Source organism: Patella vulgata, chromosome 8 (genome assembly GCF_932274485.2).
Source record: "Patella vulgata chromosome 8, xgPatVulg1.2, whole genome shotgun sequence".
NCBI classification, from domain to species: domain Eukaryota; kingdom Metazoa; phylum Mollusca; class Gastropoda; family Patellidae; genus Patella; species Patella vulgata.
The window spans coordinates 14,889,493-14,906,804 of NC_065886.2; the positions used below are offsets into that span (position 1 = coordinate 14,889,493).

General features: G+C 36.1%; 1 protein-coding gene across 1 annotated transcript in view; it reads left to right on the forward strand.

Moving 5' to 3' along the window:
• LOC126830711 (tyrosine-protein kinase ITK/TSK) overlaps positions 1-16,090 on the forward strand; it is a 33,656-nt gene extending 17,566 nt beyond the window's left edge. The window contains exons 8-17 of the mRNA XM_056102853.1: positions 1,236-1,295; positions 3,619-3,762; positions 5,132-5,253; positions 6,272-6,340; positions 7,558-7,622; positions 11,816-11,919; positions 12,260-12,348; positions 13,314-13,512; positions 15,314-15,432; positions 15,915-16,090. Of these exons, the coding sequence (XP_055958828.1) occupies positions 1,236-1,295; positions 3,619-3,762; positions 5,132-5,253; positions 6,272-6,340; positions 7,558-7,622; positions 11,816-11,919; positions 12,260-12,348; positions 13,314-13,512; positions 15,314-15,432; positions 15,915-16,087 (1,144 nt within the window). The 3' untranslated portion in view covers positions 16,088-16,090. The remainder of the gene's footprint in view (positions 1-1,235; positions 1,296-3,618; positions 3,763-5,131; positions 5,254-6,271; positions 6,341-7,557; positions 7,623-11,815; positions 11,920-12,259; positions 12,349-13,313; positions 13,513-15,313; positions 15,433-15,914) is intronic.
• Positions 16,091-17,312: the final 1,222 nt, after the last annotated feature.

Here is a 17,312-nt window from a genome sequence, read left to right on the forward strand (position 1 = left end):
ATTCTTTGTACCCTCAGGAACATCCCTATCGTTTTGGGTGCATGCCCACCCCCCAGGGGCAAAGCCACGCCCATTTTCTTTTTCTATGTGTGTGTGTCGCCTACAGACCACAATTCTTAATCAATTGTCTTGAAATTTTTTCATATGAATTGCTTATACCCTAACGATGACCCCTATTGTTTTTTTACCCCCAGGGGCAGAGCCACGCCCATTTTCTTTTCTTTTTATGTCTGTGTGTCACCTACAGGCCACAATTCTTAATCAATCGTCTTGAAAATTTTTCATATGAATTGCTTATACCCTAAGTATGATCCCTATTGTTTTTGGTGCATGCCCGACCACCAGGGGTAGAGCCACGCCCATCCCTTATATTTATTTATTTGTTTGTCATCTACAGATCGCATTTCTTATCGTATCACCTTGAAACTTAGCATACATATTCCTTCTATCCTAAGGAACATCCCTATTAGTTGTGGTGAATACCCAACCCCCAGGGGCAGAGCTACGCCCATTTTCTTTTTTTATGTCTGTGTGTCACTTGCAGACCGCATTTCTTAATCGATCATCTTGAAATTTTTTTTAGACTTATTCCTTATAGCCTAAGGCTACGTTTTTACACTTATTCCTTAATCCTAAGGCTGGCCTCTATTATTATTTTTGGTGCATGCTCAACCCCTTGGGACAGAGTCACGCCTAATGTTTGTGTGTCTTGTGTTTTGCCTACAGGCCGCAATTCTTAACCGATCCTTTTGAAATGGGGATACCTATTCTAAACGTCATGCTTTTAGAATAAAGACATCGATTGTTTTAAAATAAAAATTGTGTTCTGTTAATGTGAACGAAACGTTAAACTGATAGCAGTCCTACAACCCAGTTTTATTTCACAGACCCTCAATGCAAACTGGACCATATCAAACAAAACAGGAATGTGGACGTATATTGCTGCGTTAGCGATGCTCTTGTTAGTAATTTACAATTATCTCAATATTTATAAACTCAATTAGTAATTTACAATTATCAAAATATTTATCAACTCTTAAGTAATTTACAATTATGTTATAGTGTTACTGAGCATGTGATGTATGAAAATCACATCTGATCTGATCTTGGATATTTTCTTCTGTCCTATGTTATAAAATTGCAGCTAATACTACATAAGCAAATGACATGTTAAAAGATCTTGATGCTAGGTTTGGACCAATGAAAATTCCAATATAATTTTATGTTATTTTCAGGAGAAGTGGTTATATCCCTGCAAATTATGTTAAAAAAAAATTTGGTCTTGAAATATATGGGTATGTATTTGTATTATTTGTGAAAAGTACAGCTTCAGACTTTATTGGTCTTGAATGGCTATTGTTCTGGGTAATAGTAATCTTAGTTGTAGTCATTAGCAAAGAAGATGAAGCGGTTACTTTCATCCAGCACTCACGCTGTCGATTGCCATTGCCGTCAATTGCGATAAAAAATATAATTTTCGTGATAAAATATTCGTTCTGGCAAAATTTTTGGTGATAACTTTTTCCTGTATGGCGATTCTTTCTTAAAATTGGCAATAAATTTTTCTTGCCACGAAGCTTTATTTCCACGCTGTGCATACACGTTACAGTCTATTGCGCTTGGCTGAGTCAGTTATCAATCAATTAGGTGCCAATAATAGAAATATCTTTTGTCTCTTGATCAATCTCGGATTAATGTTGATTAGTATTTACAGTAAGAGTAGTTATAAACTAATTAAGAGACAAAAGATTTAATTATTTGTCTTTAAATATATTTTCACGGTTTCTACATATTCAAAATGGCGGACACTGTGAATAATACTTGTTCGATTTGTTTGGGATTATTGAATTATGACGCCTGATTTATCTTTTTCTTACTCCTGTTGCCCGTATCGATAATAAATGAAGCCAGGTTTTTTGTTACAGTTTATAATTGCGTATATATTCTTTGGGTTGCCGAAAGTCAGTTATCATCAAATCACATGCCGTGGGTCGTAAGCGAAAAATTGAACAGCCTTCATCAACGTTCGATAGAAGAATGTCAGATTATTTTAGTATATCACCACCAAAATGCTCCAAGTTTACAGATGATACTGACATGATCAGCTCTCGTCCATCTAATGTTATTACATCCTTGAATGTTGAAGCGATATCAACTTCTACAATAGGTCTGCATGTAGGCTACGGTATCTCAAAAGTTCGCGACTGAGAAAAATTTCGAAAAAGAAAAATCTTAAAGAGGCATTATGGGAGATTAGATACAAAAAACTGAAAGGTCAAATTGCTCCACTCTGAACCAAGATATTAGCTTTTGAATTTTAGGCCTAGTCTCGACCATCATTACTAAAGTCGGTACAATAAAAAAAACATAGTCTCGATTATCCATTTTTGTTTAAGCACATTATGAAAAGGTAGATCTTTTAAGGATGAATGGCAATTTTCAGATATACAGATAAGATTCATTAGAAACAAATACACTGTGTAATTTAATGTTACTAAGTAATGGAAAAGTGGTTAACCCAGATGTTGAAAAGGCTCTCAAAAAATGGGCTTCTGCAAAGCAGAGAAGAATTTTGTAAATTGTAATATCATATGTATATTGTATGTACTTATGTAAAACAAAATAATGAAAAAATGTAATAGATATTTGTTCTTTATTTTGGCAGAGAAAATATATGGCTAATAAATTAAAATGAAAAATTGGCGTAAAAAAAATGAAACCCAGAGTGAGCACTGCTTTCATCTGAGGTGCTATAAAATTACTTCTTCAGTAATAAACATTTGAGCAATTCTGAGAAAAATGTAACCATCAATTTTAGGAAAAGCTAGAAGGCAATCAAATTTTAATTAATTATAATTGTTACTTCAAGGGTTGTTTCTCTCGAAAATTTGAACTATGTATTTTTAATTTCGACAATCCCTGCGAAATATCTGAAGACAGAAATGTTGATAGCAATAAAGTGACAGTCAGTTGGTGTGAGTTATATTGATATTTACTCTGAACACTGTTTTATGTTTTTTAAAAAATCTTTGAGGATATTTGTTCACGTTATTTTACCGTTAAGATAGAGAAAAGTCATACTTTTAGTGGAACAGACTTTTCAATATGATTTATAGTAATATAATTGCTTTTTTATACAATTGTATTTTATATCGTTCTAAAATATTCAATGATCTGTACATGTTTGTAACAAAGTATTTTTTTGTATTAAAAATAGTTTTTGGTTTTTTTTGGGGGGGGCGGGGGGCTATTTTCAATTATAAAGAAGGACTTTGAATTATTACAATTCCACTAATTAGCTATAGAAGGAAGCCTGTTGGATTAATTATCTGTAGGGATTAGAAAGGTGTTCTGCTAATTCGCTCCTAGCGTACAATGGGTTAATAACAAAATATGTGACAACTTTTAAGGACCACCTGGACCACTAATTACCTGTAGTGGACATTATGTGTTGTTACCTGGCTAGCTATGTTTTTATATTAGGATGTGCATAATTACATTCATTTTATTCTTCTTTTCTTTTTTTTTTGATATATGTGAACGATCTGACCTGTTGTGCCTTTATTAAGATATAAATTATAGTTTGTTTAAAATTACATTTTTTTTTTTTTTTCATAGCTGGTATTATAAAGATATTACTCGCGATAGAACAGAATCTATTTTAATGGAGCAGGCAAAAGAGGGGGGTTTTTTAGTTCGTGATTCCACCAGTACTCCTGGTTTGTACACAGTGTCTGTTTACACAGAGAACGGTAAAGTCGGGTAAGTTTAGAACAAACCGTTCTTACCAGAAAGCATAATGGTGCTAAAATTATTACCCTTGATCAAGTGATATGAGTGTTGGTATCATAGAAATGGACTTTAAAAATGCATTATGTGAGATTTAGATAAAGAACTGGCCATTCTGGCTATAATAATTAAAAAATAGTTAATGAAAATTGAATATATTGAAAATTTCAAAATTCTAAGTCAAGTTAGGAGTATTTGAAGTTTTGACAAGATAGTCTTGATTGTCAAGTACCACTGCATTAAAGGGACAATAACACTCTTGCTGGCTTGACAGCTCCAGAAAATAAAAAAATAGCCTTATTCTAAGTACTAGATGTATTAGTGTCTTACCTGTTGTGTAAATTATGCATTAAATCCTATTTTACTTGTCGAGAGGGTTCAAAAATATATTTAAATCCATGTCACATTTGAAAAGCTTTACGCCAGGCTTTTCAAATCATTTAGTTGAATTTTTCCAATTTTTTAAATTAGGTGTGTTAAGATGAAATTTGTATCATCAATTAATTGGAATATTGTAAAATAGTACAATTTGTTGACCAGAATAAAGATTGGGACATATTATTCAGTTACAACAAGAGTGTATTGAGCCTTTAATAAACAAAGTCTCTATTATCCATTTTAATGTTAATTTATTAAATAGTGAGTGTTTTCTAATCCATTTAATATCATGGCCACCTGGGTTGATTATGGACTTGTCATGTAAACAAATGCCTAATTAATGATTTATAGAACATTTGAACTAAAAAACAGGTGTGATGAGACTTGGATTTGGTATCAAAACAGACAGAAATATCAAATTTTCCATGACTTAATCCATGTTAAAATGTATTCAAATTGATTCCTTAAGGGGGCATTATGGACGATTAGATAAAGAGTTGACAGTTCTCGCTATAAAAGTTAAAACATAGCGTAAAGAGAATATGCTGAAGATTTCAGTCATATAGTTCCACTCTAAACCAAGATATTAGCATTGAATTTAGGCCTAGTCTCGATCATCATTACTAAAGTCGGTACGATAAAAAACTAAGTCTCGATTATCCATTTTTACATTTAATTATTTTTAAGAAAAATGTATTCCAATCTGCTAAATATCACAGCCTAGCGATGGCATCGAGAGTTGATTATGGTCTGGATAAGTTAATTAAAGTCTAATAATGTAGATAACATTTCAGTCCTAAGGAAAGACCTGTACAATAGGCAGATTTAGCTCTTGCATAATGTATGTTTAACATTAAATGAAGAATACAAAATCAAAAATCTCCCGGCTTAGATTCAATTGGATTAGAAAGGTTGCCTACAGGATACAATATTTAATGGTTATACACATGTTTGACTATTTCAGGAGAGATAGTGTATCACATTACCATATTAGGAAGAATGTCAATGAGCAGTTTTACATTTCTCATCAACATTGTTTTGAAACCATTCCAGAACTTATACATTACCATAAGCATAATTCCGGAGGTAGGATAAACATTTCACTAACATATAAATTAAAGTTACTTTCCCATAAAATTATTTATCGGGTGGTTATTTCCAATAAAAGTATGGCAATTTTGGTATATATGGAAAGTATAGATACCCAATCTTACTAGAAAAATACTGGATTCCCTGAAAAACACCCATGGAGCGCATACAGGACAAAAATGTTCCCTAACTGGCAACCTGACGATTAGGGATGTCTGCTCGAGTGAAGTCAAAGGTTGCAGACGGAGATTGTCCATGCTCCCAGCCTTAGTGTGGCTGGATGTATATGATAATAAACTTAATGGTGAGCTTAAATTACAACAGTTTCTGAGATAAAAAAAAACACAGAAAAAGACGTGGGCAGTGGATAATCCGAGAATTTAATTAGGCTTTGATATTTATGATAAATGGACAACAATTAAGGACACCTGTTGCTAGGTACCGCGTCATCCAAATATATCATCAAATCACCCAGTTTGTACACGGGAAGGCATCTTTAATCTTAGATAAATCTAATTATATAGCTTGGAAAACACCACCACCAGTATATTTTGCAATGACTGGTTATACAAACGTTGTCTAAAAAAAAGAGAATTTAACTTCCTACATTTTTGCACCAAATGAGTGTTTGAAGTTTTGACAAGATAGTCTAGATTGCCAAGTAGACACACATATGAGATAACCGAGATTAGGTTGGATTGTAATAGATTATTTTGTTTATTCCGATCTAGTGGATTTTTCTTGGGTCCTCTAACTTATATAGTTTCCTCCCATAGTTAAAGACACCCTATATGCAAATAAATTAGTGACATAAAATTGAATCAAAATGAAATGAAATGAAATGGGGTTTAACGTCCTTCTCTTCTGCACCAAAATTGAATCATATCTTAGCCCCAATATGACCTAGTTTATGTCAGTGGATGTCACCCCCCCCCCCGACCACTCTCGATCTCCCTCTTTCTCTCTCTCCTGTTTATTGTGGCAATTTACATATGTAATAAATATATTATTTTAGGTTTAACTACCAGATTGCGAGAACCACCAAACCAGAATAATAAACCATCAACAGCTGGTTTGGGTCATAGTAAGTCAATATATTATACATTTTACAGCGAAAAGTCTTTCTTAGATATACCACTGGTATTTCATCTGTTACAGCACATTCCGAGCATTTCATACTAAGGAAATGAAATAAAATGGGGTTTAACGTCCTACTGTTCTGCTCTGACTGGGCTAATGAAAACGGCCATATGCCATACAGTGTGGTATGAGAGAAATTTTGCCCGAGCAGCGGTACTATAGCCTACTCTTCTATTGAATTCCAACTGTCAAGGGATATTTTACATGCTCGCCAATGTATACACGGGACCTAGGTTTTTTGTCCCATCCGAGCAATTAGACAGCTGTCCTTGTCAGGCCCTCCGTCCTGCACCACTGACAAGGGGAAACCATGTCGTTATTCAAACTAAGGCCTGTGGGTACAAAATAATTTGAACGTGCTAAGAATTCGCTAGTATTTTACCAGGTTTTTGCCGCTAGAAAATTGAATGAACTTCACTATCTTTTTGAAATCGCAAGTCTCTCTTCCTTTACCAGGTTCATGACGTTAGGAAATCACTAGCAGTTCACTATATTTTTGATGCAAAGAAAATCGCAAGTCTCTCTTCCTAAATGGCACACTACCATTAGTGTAGTTAATTATCAAAGTGTTTCAAATGTTTAGACAAGGACAGCTGTCTAGTCGTTTGATAGGACGAAAAACCAAGGTCCCGTATACACATTGGCGTGCTTGTAAAAGAACTTTTGACAGTTGGAATTCGATATAAGAGTAGGCCGTAGTGCCACTGTCTGGGCAAAATTTCTCTCATAGCACACTGTATGGCGTATGCCCGTCTTCATAGAACAGTAGTAGGACATTAAACCCATTTTGTTTCATTTCATTTCAAATGGCTATTTTTATCAGTATGCAGGTCTTGTTAAAGGTTTCTCATCTGCTTGAACTCGGCTAAGATTTTAAAACTGTTGGCATCTAATAAACTGTACTAAAAGGTTCTGCAAATTCAACAAATTGCTATTGTTACCAGCCCAATCCATTCGGCCGGAGTTATAGAATTATTTCTCCGTTAATTTATACTATAATATACTATAATGATGCCTTTCACTATAGTAATGAATTTCTCAACGCATCAGAGAAATTGACGCTGTTTACACAAGATTAAATGATACCCCAATCCCAGTGCGAGCTGCTGGTTTGTGTATATTTTAGTTGACCTGTAACACTACATTTTATTTCTATAACAGGCAAATGGGAAATTGATCCAGCTAATTTACAACTTGGTGAAGAGCTTGGTTCTGGTTGTTTTGGTGTAAGTACTTACTTTGCACAATTTATTATGTCGTGTATTAGCAATACATTTATTTATTTGTTTGTAAATTATAATTTGTCATGTGTATTCTTAACTTTATCAATTTATATTTAGATATTTATCGCAATAAAGACACATTGATTTTTTAGGTAGGGAATAAGTATTAATTATTTTAAAGAGTCAAATGTTAATTGAAGTGTCATTCAGTACAAACTGGCCAGATACTGTGTATCGGAAAAAAGGCGCAGTATGTCCCTTTTGTTTGTTAGAATTTCCACAACTCACAAGGGGGGTTGGGTGGCTGAATGGTTAGCGTGCGCACGCTGTATCGTAAAGTCTGTCATTGAGTCGACTGGCGTGGTTTCGAATCCCCGGTTGTACGTGACAAGAAGTAGGATCGCCTGTCCAACCTCATGGGTTTTCTCCGGGTCCTCCGGTTTCCACCCACTGCTAAAGACCCCTATGTGCAAGCAAATTATTGAAATAAAATTAAACCATATGTTAGTCCCGAAATGACCTAGTTTGTGTCGAGTGGACGTTAAACCCCATTTCTCTCTCTCTCTCTCTCTCTCTCTCTCTCTCTCTCTCTCAACTCACAACTCACAATAACACAAAGATAATGTGGCATATTAAAATTCACTGTAAAATTTTGCAGTCACCCGTTTGTAATCTATAACAATTTAGATAGTTGTTGAATAATTGATTTTACGTCCCTTCCACAGTAGTGATATCGCAGGCAATCTATAACAATTGTTGTTGTTGTTTATTACAACTTTAACGTCCAATACATAAGGCATGATATTATGGACAGGTTAATTTAATTAAGTTATTTACATATGAATGAGTAATATATAGAATATAGGTAAAAATGCTAAAAAATAAAAAGTTATTGTATATCTTATTACTTAAAGTCACTTTAAAACATAGTTTTAAAATTGCTGTCGTGAGATTTCTCTAACAATTCTATGCTTCTGCCTTATATAGTGTTTGCTTATTTAATTTGTGGCATAATTATGTAACGCTTATTTTAGTCATTTGTATGTTAATTGAACTGTCAATAAACATTGGTGTATATCGTATGTGTAGTCCCTGGTGATACTCGATTGAACGTTCCGGAATTGAATTCTCTCAGTCCCAAAAATAGTGACAATCGAGTGAAAAGGTGGATTTCGGGCTACAAAGCATGCGTCATGACTGAATAAGTTAATATCTCAATCAACTATGCAGCCGAAACATATTCGCTGTGTTTACTTACGTCACAATTCTGTCAATTCGGGACGTTTTGGACTGTGAATCGAGCATCCCCAAAGTGACGTCCCACGCCAGTCGACTGGATTAAGGTTGTAATATAAAAATTAAAAACTGACACATAAACGACAATATATTGAATAATTTTAATCAGATTGATGTTGAGTTGTTATAAAGTGAATATAGTAAACACTAGCTATAATCACATAGAATTGTTATAAAGTGAATATAGTAAACACTAGCTATAATCACATAGAATTGTTATAAAGGGAATATAGTAAACACTAGCTATAATCACATAGAATTGTTATAAAGGGAATATAGTAAACACTAGCTATAATCACATAGAATTGTTATAAAGGGAATATAGTAAACACTAGCTATAATCACATAGAATTGTTATAAAGTGAATATAGTAAACACTAGCTATAATCACATAGAATTGTTATAAAGGGAATATAGTAAACACTAGCTATAATCACATAGAATTGTTATAGAGGGAATATAGTAAACACTAGCTATAATCACATAGAATTGTTATAAAGTGAATATAGTAAACACTAGCTATAATCACATAGAATTTTATTTCATCATTTATTAGGGTGACCCGTGCACTCTACAGAAAGTTGGTCTCGACACGGCTAAATGTGCACGCTTCAGTTGCGTGTCTCGAACTGATTCTTGACTACCCCGCACTCTCTTTGAGTCGTTAAATAGCCATGGCACGTGCAATTCTCTACAAATATATCAACTATACTATTCAAAAAAAGTAGGGGATATTTGATTTTGGGGGCATAATACTAAAATATGCAAATGACTACGAAAAAAGTCACTATAGAACCTAACAGAAGAAACATTTCCAGTTACATGTGACGCCCAAACGCACCAATAGCTACCGCATGGAATGCAGGTGATGCTTGGGATCATCATGGGGGTCCAACCCAAGATTTGCACGACTCTGACTTGGAATGTTACAGTCATTGTAGCATTGAATTCCAGGGTGGAAACATCAGTTTAATTGTTTTAGTGACCAGAAAACAAATTTTGATATGCGTCGGCTTACCCAAAATGAAAGGTTACGTGTCCTTGGCATGCTACAGATCGGCACAACACAGGCGGTTGTGGCGCGGACGATGAATGTTTCTCAGTCTGTCATAAGCAGGCTATGGTCCAGATACCGTGATACACAATCTGTACAGGACAGACCACGCTCAGGTCGACCAAGGGCGACAACTCAAGCCCAGGATCGATTTATCCGTACCTTGGCCTTGAGAAATCGTGTCATCACAGCAAATCAGATCAGCGCTCGTCTTCAAACAGACACTGGTGTGAGAGTGAGTGGCCAGACGATTCGGAATCGACTGCATAGGGGTCACCTTCCCGCCCGACGTCCTCGCGTGATCCCTTGTTTGAGAGATCATCACATTCAGGCAAGACGTCGTTGGTGTAGGGATCGTCAACACTGGGATAATCGACGCTGGAGCAATGTGATGTTTTCAGATGAGTCAAGGTTCACTGTTGATTTTTTGGACAGACGTAGGAGGGTGTGGCGTCGTCGAAACGAGCGCTTCCAAGACGTTAACGTCATCAGACATGATCGATTTGGGGGTGGTTCTGTTATGGTGTGGGGAGGCATCACTGTTGCTTGAAGAACAGCTTTACATGTTGTTGCAGGGCGTGTTACAGGCCAGTACTACCGGGACAACATCTTGGCAGTCCATGTTGTGCCGTTCGCACGACGTCATGGCCGCCGTTTCATCTTCCAGGATGACAACGCAAGATGTCACAGGGCCAGGATCGTTACAGGTTACCTCCAACAACAGAACATCACCACATTACCTTGGCCAGCACTGAGTCCCGACCTCTCCCCCATCGAGCATGTCTGGGACATGCTTGGACAGAGGTTACGTCAACGTCAACAACGTCCTGCCAATGTCCAAGAACTTGCTGCTGCGTTGCAACAGGAATGGGACAATCTGGACCAAAATGACCTTAGACGTCTCATTAGGAGTATGCCACGTCGGATCAATGCTTGTTTGGCAAACAGAGGAGGATTTACCCGTTACTGACTTGGTTGTGATGCTGTGGTAACTTTGCTGTTTGACCCCGGGTATCATTTTACCCTTATAATGGTCAGTCTGTGCCTTACTTAGTCTAACGATCATTTGGAATAAATCGATGAATGTGAACTTCATTTCATTTTGTCATTTGTTTCTTCGTCAGTTTCATTAGGTGACTTTAATAACACTTAAAAATCAAATATCCCCTACTTTTTTTGAATAGTATGTTACAGCCGTAAAAAATCTATTGTTGACAATTTTGAATAGCAGTAAAATTTAGCTTCTTGGTTATTACAGCAGCTTTAGAAATTACGTTTGTTTTATTTTTTAAATTGTTTTATCATTAACTGTACCGTTGAGCCGCATCTTTTGGTTTAGTACAAATAATATCTCTGAAACACTCGGGTTAGACAAGAACATGATACTAGCAGTAGTTTCATTTTACTTTTACAAGTTTCTTAAAACAATTGTTGAGTTGTCTAAAGTGCTTATTTCTAAATTCAATTTCTTGTTCTAGCTTTCTGTTATGTTTCGTAAAAAAGTAGTCTTGATTATCCCGACCTGTCAATCAGACGTAGAATGGTCGATAGACTGGTTAAGCGAGACTAATTTCAAAACAAGGGCACGTAACCTATCTTTTCTTCAAAAGTGTCTGGATGTTATGGACGACACTTGGAACCAGTTTTCAGTCTATTATTTATAGATGATTAATGGTCATAGCTTATTAAGTACAACATGATCGTTTATTTAGTGACTATAATTGTGTGAAACTGATTTGAGGCTTGGCATATATATAAATATTGTGGTGTAATTGTCGAGATATTTATTTATGGTGGGTCACCCTACATTTATGTGCTCTTAAACAAATTTCAATTCAATTTTCAGACTGTATTTAAAGGCTTGTTGAGTGGTAAACCAGTGGCTGTTAAAACATTAAAAGATTTAAGTATGTCTGAGGCTGGATTTATAGAAGAGGCTAGAACAATGACGTAAGTAAAATTCTTCTACATATTTAGCAGACAGTACTGACTTGAGTTATAGACAATGATGATGTACAGTATAGTTGGCCAGAACAAAGAACAGACCTGCCTTGCAATTGTACTATATCTGCCAAAGTAATAATCAAATCCAAAAATGATTAAGTAGTCCTTGTTTAATAAAACACAAAAACATAACATGGAACACAATTACTATTTTAATTAAAGCGACGTTTCGTTGAGGGTTCTCTCAACGTTTTCAAGCAGACATATCCAAAACCTTGAAATGGACGTCTCAGCCGTGGCAGCTGATTATAGATATTAAAATTATTGTTGATTATTTTTCTTGCAGACAATTAAGTCATCCCAACCTTGTACAGTTATATGGTATTGTTACGAAGAATGAGCCATTATGTATTATAACAGAATTAATGAGATCTGGTATGTTGTAATTTCATACACGTTTAAAGATGAAATCATCCCGGTATAATTCGGTCGGGTATTCGATTCCTGCATTGGCCGAGAAAGTTCATCCAGTTTTTCCCGGCGTGGTTCCCCCTTTTCGGTGATGCTGAATGGAGGGCCTGACAAGGACAACTGTCTAGTCATTCGGATGGCACGAAAAACCGAGGTCCTGTGTACACATTGACGTGCACGTAAAAGATCCCTTTGACAGTTGGAATTCGATATAAGGGTAGGCCGTACTGCCGCTGTCCAGGCAAAATTTCCCTCATAGCACACTGTATGGCGTATGCCCGTCTTCATTAGCCCAGTTCGGATCAGAACAGTAGGACGTTAAACCCCATTTCATTTCATTTCATTTCTCCCAGTGTAATACATTCTTACATACAGGCTATATTTCGAATCCAATCTTTTACATTCTTTTGTGAGACTTTGTTGGACACAATTTAACTGAAGCATGCCTGTTAAAGATTCTCTCATTTTAGACCAGGAACTCGGCCTCAAGTGCTACTCATCTTGTTGTTTTTCTTATGGACGACGCTCTTCTTTGAGTTTCAGCCAAATGAAATAAATTTGGCGTGCTTATTCCTCGGTCTAGTGGTTTAACGCGTACGTGTGAAATCATATAGTCTGTCAGTGAGTCAAGCGGCATGGTTTTCATTCCCCGCTTGTACGTGACAAGGAGTATAGGGTCACCTGTCCAACCCCGTGGGTTTTCTCTGGGTCCTAAAGACCCTTACACACAAGTGAATTATTGAAATAAAACTGAATCATATGTTAGTCCCTAAATGACCTTGTTTGTGTCAAGTGGATGTTAAACCCCATTTCTCTCTCTGTCTCTTTGAATTTTGATATGACATCACAATTTCAAGATGGCAGGTTGGTTCCTTGTTTATAGCACATGCATACCTGTTTTGAAAAATGCATTTTATTTTTCTTTCCAGGCGCATTATCAACTTATTTGAAACGTCATAGGACAGCAACATTAAAGAAGCCGGCAACCATGTTAGATTTTTGTTTACAAGTGTGTTCAGGAATGGTTTATTTAGAACAGCGAGGATTTATACATCGTGATTTAGCAGCTAGAAATTGTCTGGTGGGAGAGAACCAGGTGGTTAAAGTGGCTGATTTTGGTTTAACTAGGTATGTCCATACTTCTGTGAGGGTTTTGGTGGCTGAATGGTTGCGACCTGACAGTGTTAGCTCTGGACCCTGCCTTGATACCACAGTATACACTGTCAGGTCGCAATTTGCGATAAAGAAATGTAAGTGGCAATACAAATTTGATTTTGGCAATAATATTTTGTGGTACTTCCGATTGTTTATAAGAAGTGGCGGAAAAAAATCATAAAATTCTAATCACATATAGATTGCCGTTGAGTGTCAACCGAAACTGTGTACTGGCATGCTATAAATTAATCAACTAGCATGACCATGTCATTGAGTAATACTAATCAATTGTCATGGATTAATGATTGTTTGATTGCAAGTCATTATTATTAATTAATCCAAGCGGTGATTATTTGATATATCGTTTCGTCTTAAAAAAATTATATTTTGATTGTCGAATTCCATTCGCTGTGGCTTCATACAACACGTAAAATATACAAGCATGCGTAAGTGGATATTATTGTTTTAAATTCTATTATCACAATAGGTTTTTCTTATGCATCTTCTAGTATTATGCTTTATAGTGTGAAGGCCATTTTGTTAGAAATTATAAGAAATGGAGCTGTGATGTCTTAGCCAAACTATACTTTAGTCATTTAGTTACTTTTCTCTAGTCATGTGGGGGGTTGGAAATGAAATGAAATGATATTGGGTTTAACGTCCTAATGTTTTGCTCCGAACTAGTCTTGAACTGGGCTAATGAAGACGGGCATACGCCATACAGTGTGCTATGAGGAAAATTTTGCCCGGACAGCGGCACTACTGCGTACTCTTATATCAAATTCCAACTGTCAAGGGATCTTTTATGTGCACGCCAATGTGTACACGGGACCTTGGTTTTTCGTCTCATACGAATGACTAAACAGCTGGCCTTGTCAGGTTCTCTGTCCTGCATCACTGACAAGGGAGAACCACGCCAGAAAATCTGGTGAACTTTCTCGGCCAAAGCATGGATCGAACACCCGACCTCTAGGCGAGCCAGCGTTTTACCCACTTAGCCACCGTGACCCTCTGGGGGGTTGGATGGTCGAATGGTTAGTGTATGCACGTTGCATTATAAGGTCTGTCATTGAGTCAACTGGCGTGGTTTCGATTCCCCGGTTGTACGTGACAAGGAATAGGGTCGTCTGTCCAACCTCATGGGTTTTCTCTGCGTCTTCCGACTTCCCCCCACTGTGTCGAGTGGACATTAAATCTGTTATCTCTCTATAGTCGTGTGCGCAATTCTAGAAGTTTTAGGGGGGTTGGATGGCCGAATGGTTAGCACGCGCGCTGTATCATACGGTCTGTCATTGAGTCAACTGGCGGAGTTTTGATTCCCCGATTGTACGTGACAAGGAGTAGGGTCGCCTGTCCAACCTCGTGGGTTTTCTCTGGGTCCTCCAGTTTCCTCCCACTGCTTAGGACCCCTACGCGCAAGCGAATTATTGAAATAAAATTGAACCATGTGTTAGTCCCGAAATGACCTAGTTTGTGTTGAGTGGACGTTAAACCCCATTTCTCTTTATCTCTAGAAATTTTAACTCTTCTTCAAAGTGGACATGAATCTGTACACGAGCTGAACTCGTTTTTTTTGTTTTGTCCCATCTGAAAGACTCATCCCAAACTTAGGCTGCCTATCTACAGCTAGCTCCGGCTGAGAATAGGAAGTATGACGTAGATGGGTCGCTGCGTGCAGTATGCTGAAAGACTAGGCAAATCATGATTTGCTGATAAATATTATTATCAAATTTTCAAAATAATTTGGTATTTATCATATATAAATATATTTTAGATATGTGTTAGATGATGAATACCGAAGTTCTGTGGGAACAAAGTTTCCTGTCAAGTGGGCAGCACCCGAAGTCTTGAGTTTTACTTTATTCAGCAGCAAGTCAGATGTATGGGCTTTTGGTAAGTTTTACATTAAAAAGCAGTAACAAAAAGTGACTATGTGAATTTTCCATGGGAGTTGAAGTAATGTGAGGTTCTCTAGAGAGTGGAAATTCCCTTCTTATCCCTGGTATACACTTGCTGTGTATGCTGTTATCAATTGTATATTGTGATATTATAAACACTTTCTGGGTATAAACGTGAAGTTATGATTTATATATTGTGATAATATAAACATTTCTTGGTATAAACATGCTGTTATTATTTTGTGATAATATGAACATTTTTTAGGGTATAAACATGTTATCATTTATAGATTGTTATAATATAAACATTTTTGGGGTATTACCATGTTATCATTTGTATATTGTGATAATATAAACATTTTTGGGGTATTAAGTTATCATTTATATATGGTGATAATATAAACATTTTGGGGTATTAAGTTATCATTTGTAATATTGCTGGGTATTAACATGTATTTATCATTTGTATTATAACAGGTATACTAATATGGGAGATATTTACAGCTGGAGAAACACCCTATGGTAAAATGAGGAATGCAGAGGTAGTGGACCATATTGTTGAGTACAATAAAAGATTAGAAAAACCTGATTCATGTCCAGAATTCTTATACATTTTAATGAATGAATGTTGGAAAGCGGTATGTAAATGATTAGTGCCCTCCAGGGAAATTGGTGGAGACTATGCTATAAATTGTCTCTCCGTCCATCTGTCTGGTTTTATTTTGCTTTCTGGATATTTGATTGAAATTTGGTACACTACTGTATAAAACAGATTTAGAGATTAAGTTCACGTTTTGTGGTATTTTGTTACTGAATTATGGCCCTATGTTAGGGTGCCCCACCATAAATAAGTATCTCCAAATGTCTCCATATATTTTGACAATTATAGCACTGTATATATATAACAAGTCCCTAAATAAACGGTTGTGTTGTATTTAACAAGTTATAACCATTTAAACATCAATGAAAAAAAAAAGACTGAAAAAGTTAACAAGTGATTGCCCATGATTTGAAATTAGTCCCTCTTAACCAATCTACTGACTATTCTTTGAAGCTGACAGGCCGGGATAATCATGACTTTTCTACGAAACATTACAGAAAGCTAGATCAATAATCTAATTTAGTAACTCATTCGTTAGGCAACTCAACGATTGTTTTGTGAACCTTATATCTTTATTAGCCTAGTTGGAGCAGAACAGTCGGGCTTTAAACCCCATTTTATTTCATTTTGAAATGGAAAAATGTTTGGCACAAAAAAGCCATCTTTAAAGATAAACAGTTGGTTATATGTTGTTTTTATTACAGAAACCAGAGAATCGACCTGCATTTAGTGATATATTACGGAAGCTACAAGGATTGGCAGATCGTGGAGATTATCCTCAAATACAGTAATCCTTTCTGCATGCACCTTAAACTAAGGCCAAACCAGAACTTTTGTTGTTCGGCAATATGCTACAAGAAATTTCAATGTCAGCACATTGAAGAAAACTGTACTTTCCATTTACTAAAGATAAATTACCAATTTAAAAGGTCTTGTTTTAAAGACCAGAAACTTACATCAACAATTGGGTATTATTAGGGTCGTATTCAGGGATGCTGTTTCAAAATATTGCTTATCAGACATTTTATTTAAAGTTAACAGAGGCCAGAGTCAGAAGTCGTCGTCATCTTCAGGTAATAGGATAAATAAAGCTTCCATTCCCTTTAATAGAACAGTCAATATTTTGGATATTATTCGGCATATCTTGAACGATGTTTATCCACTCGTGTTGAACATGTCTAGCATATACGGGTGGAACAGCATCTCTGAATGGAGGTTAAACAGAATATTTCAATCCTCTTTACTCTGCTAACTTAAAGTAACTCGACTGAAAA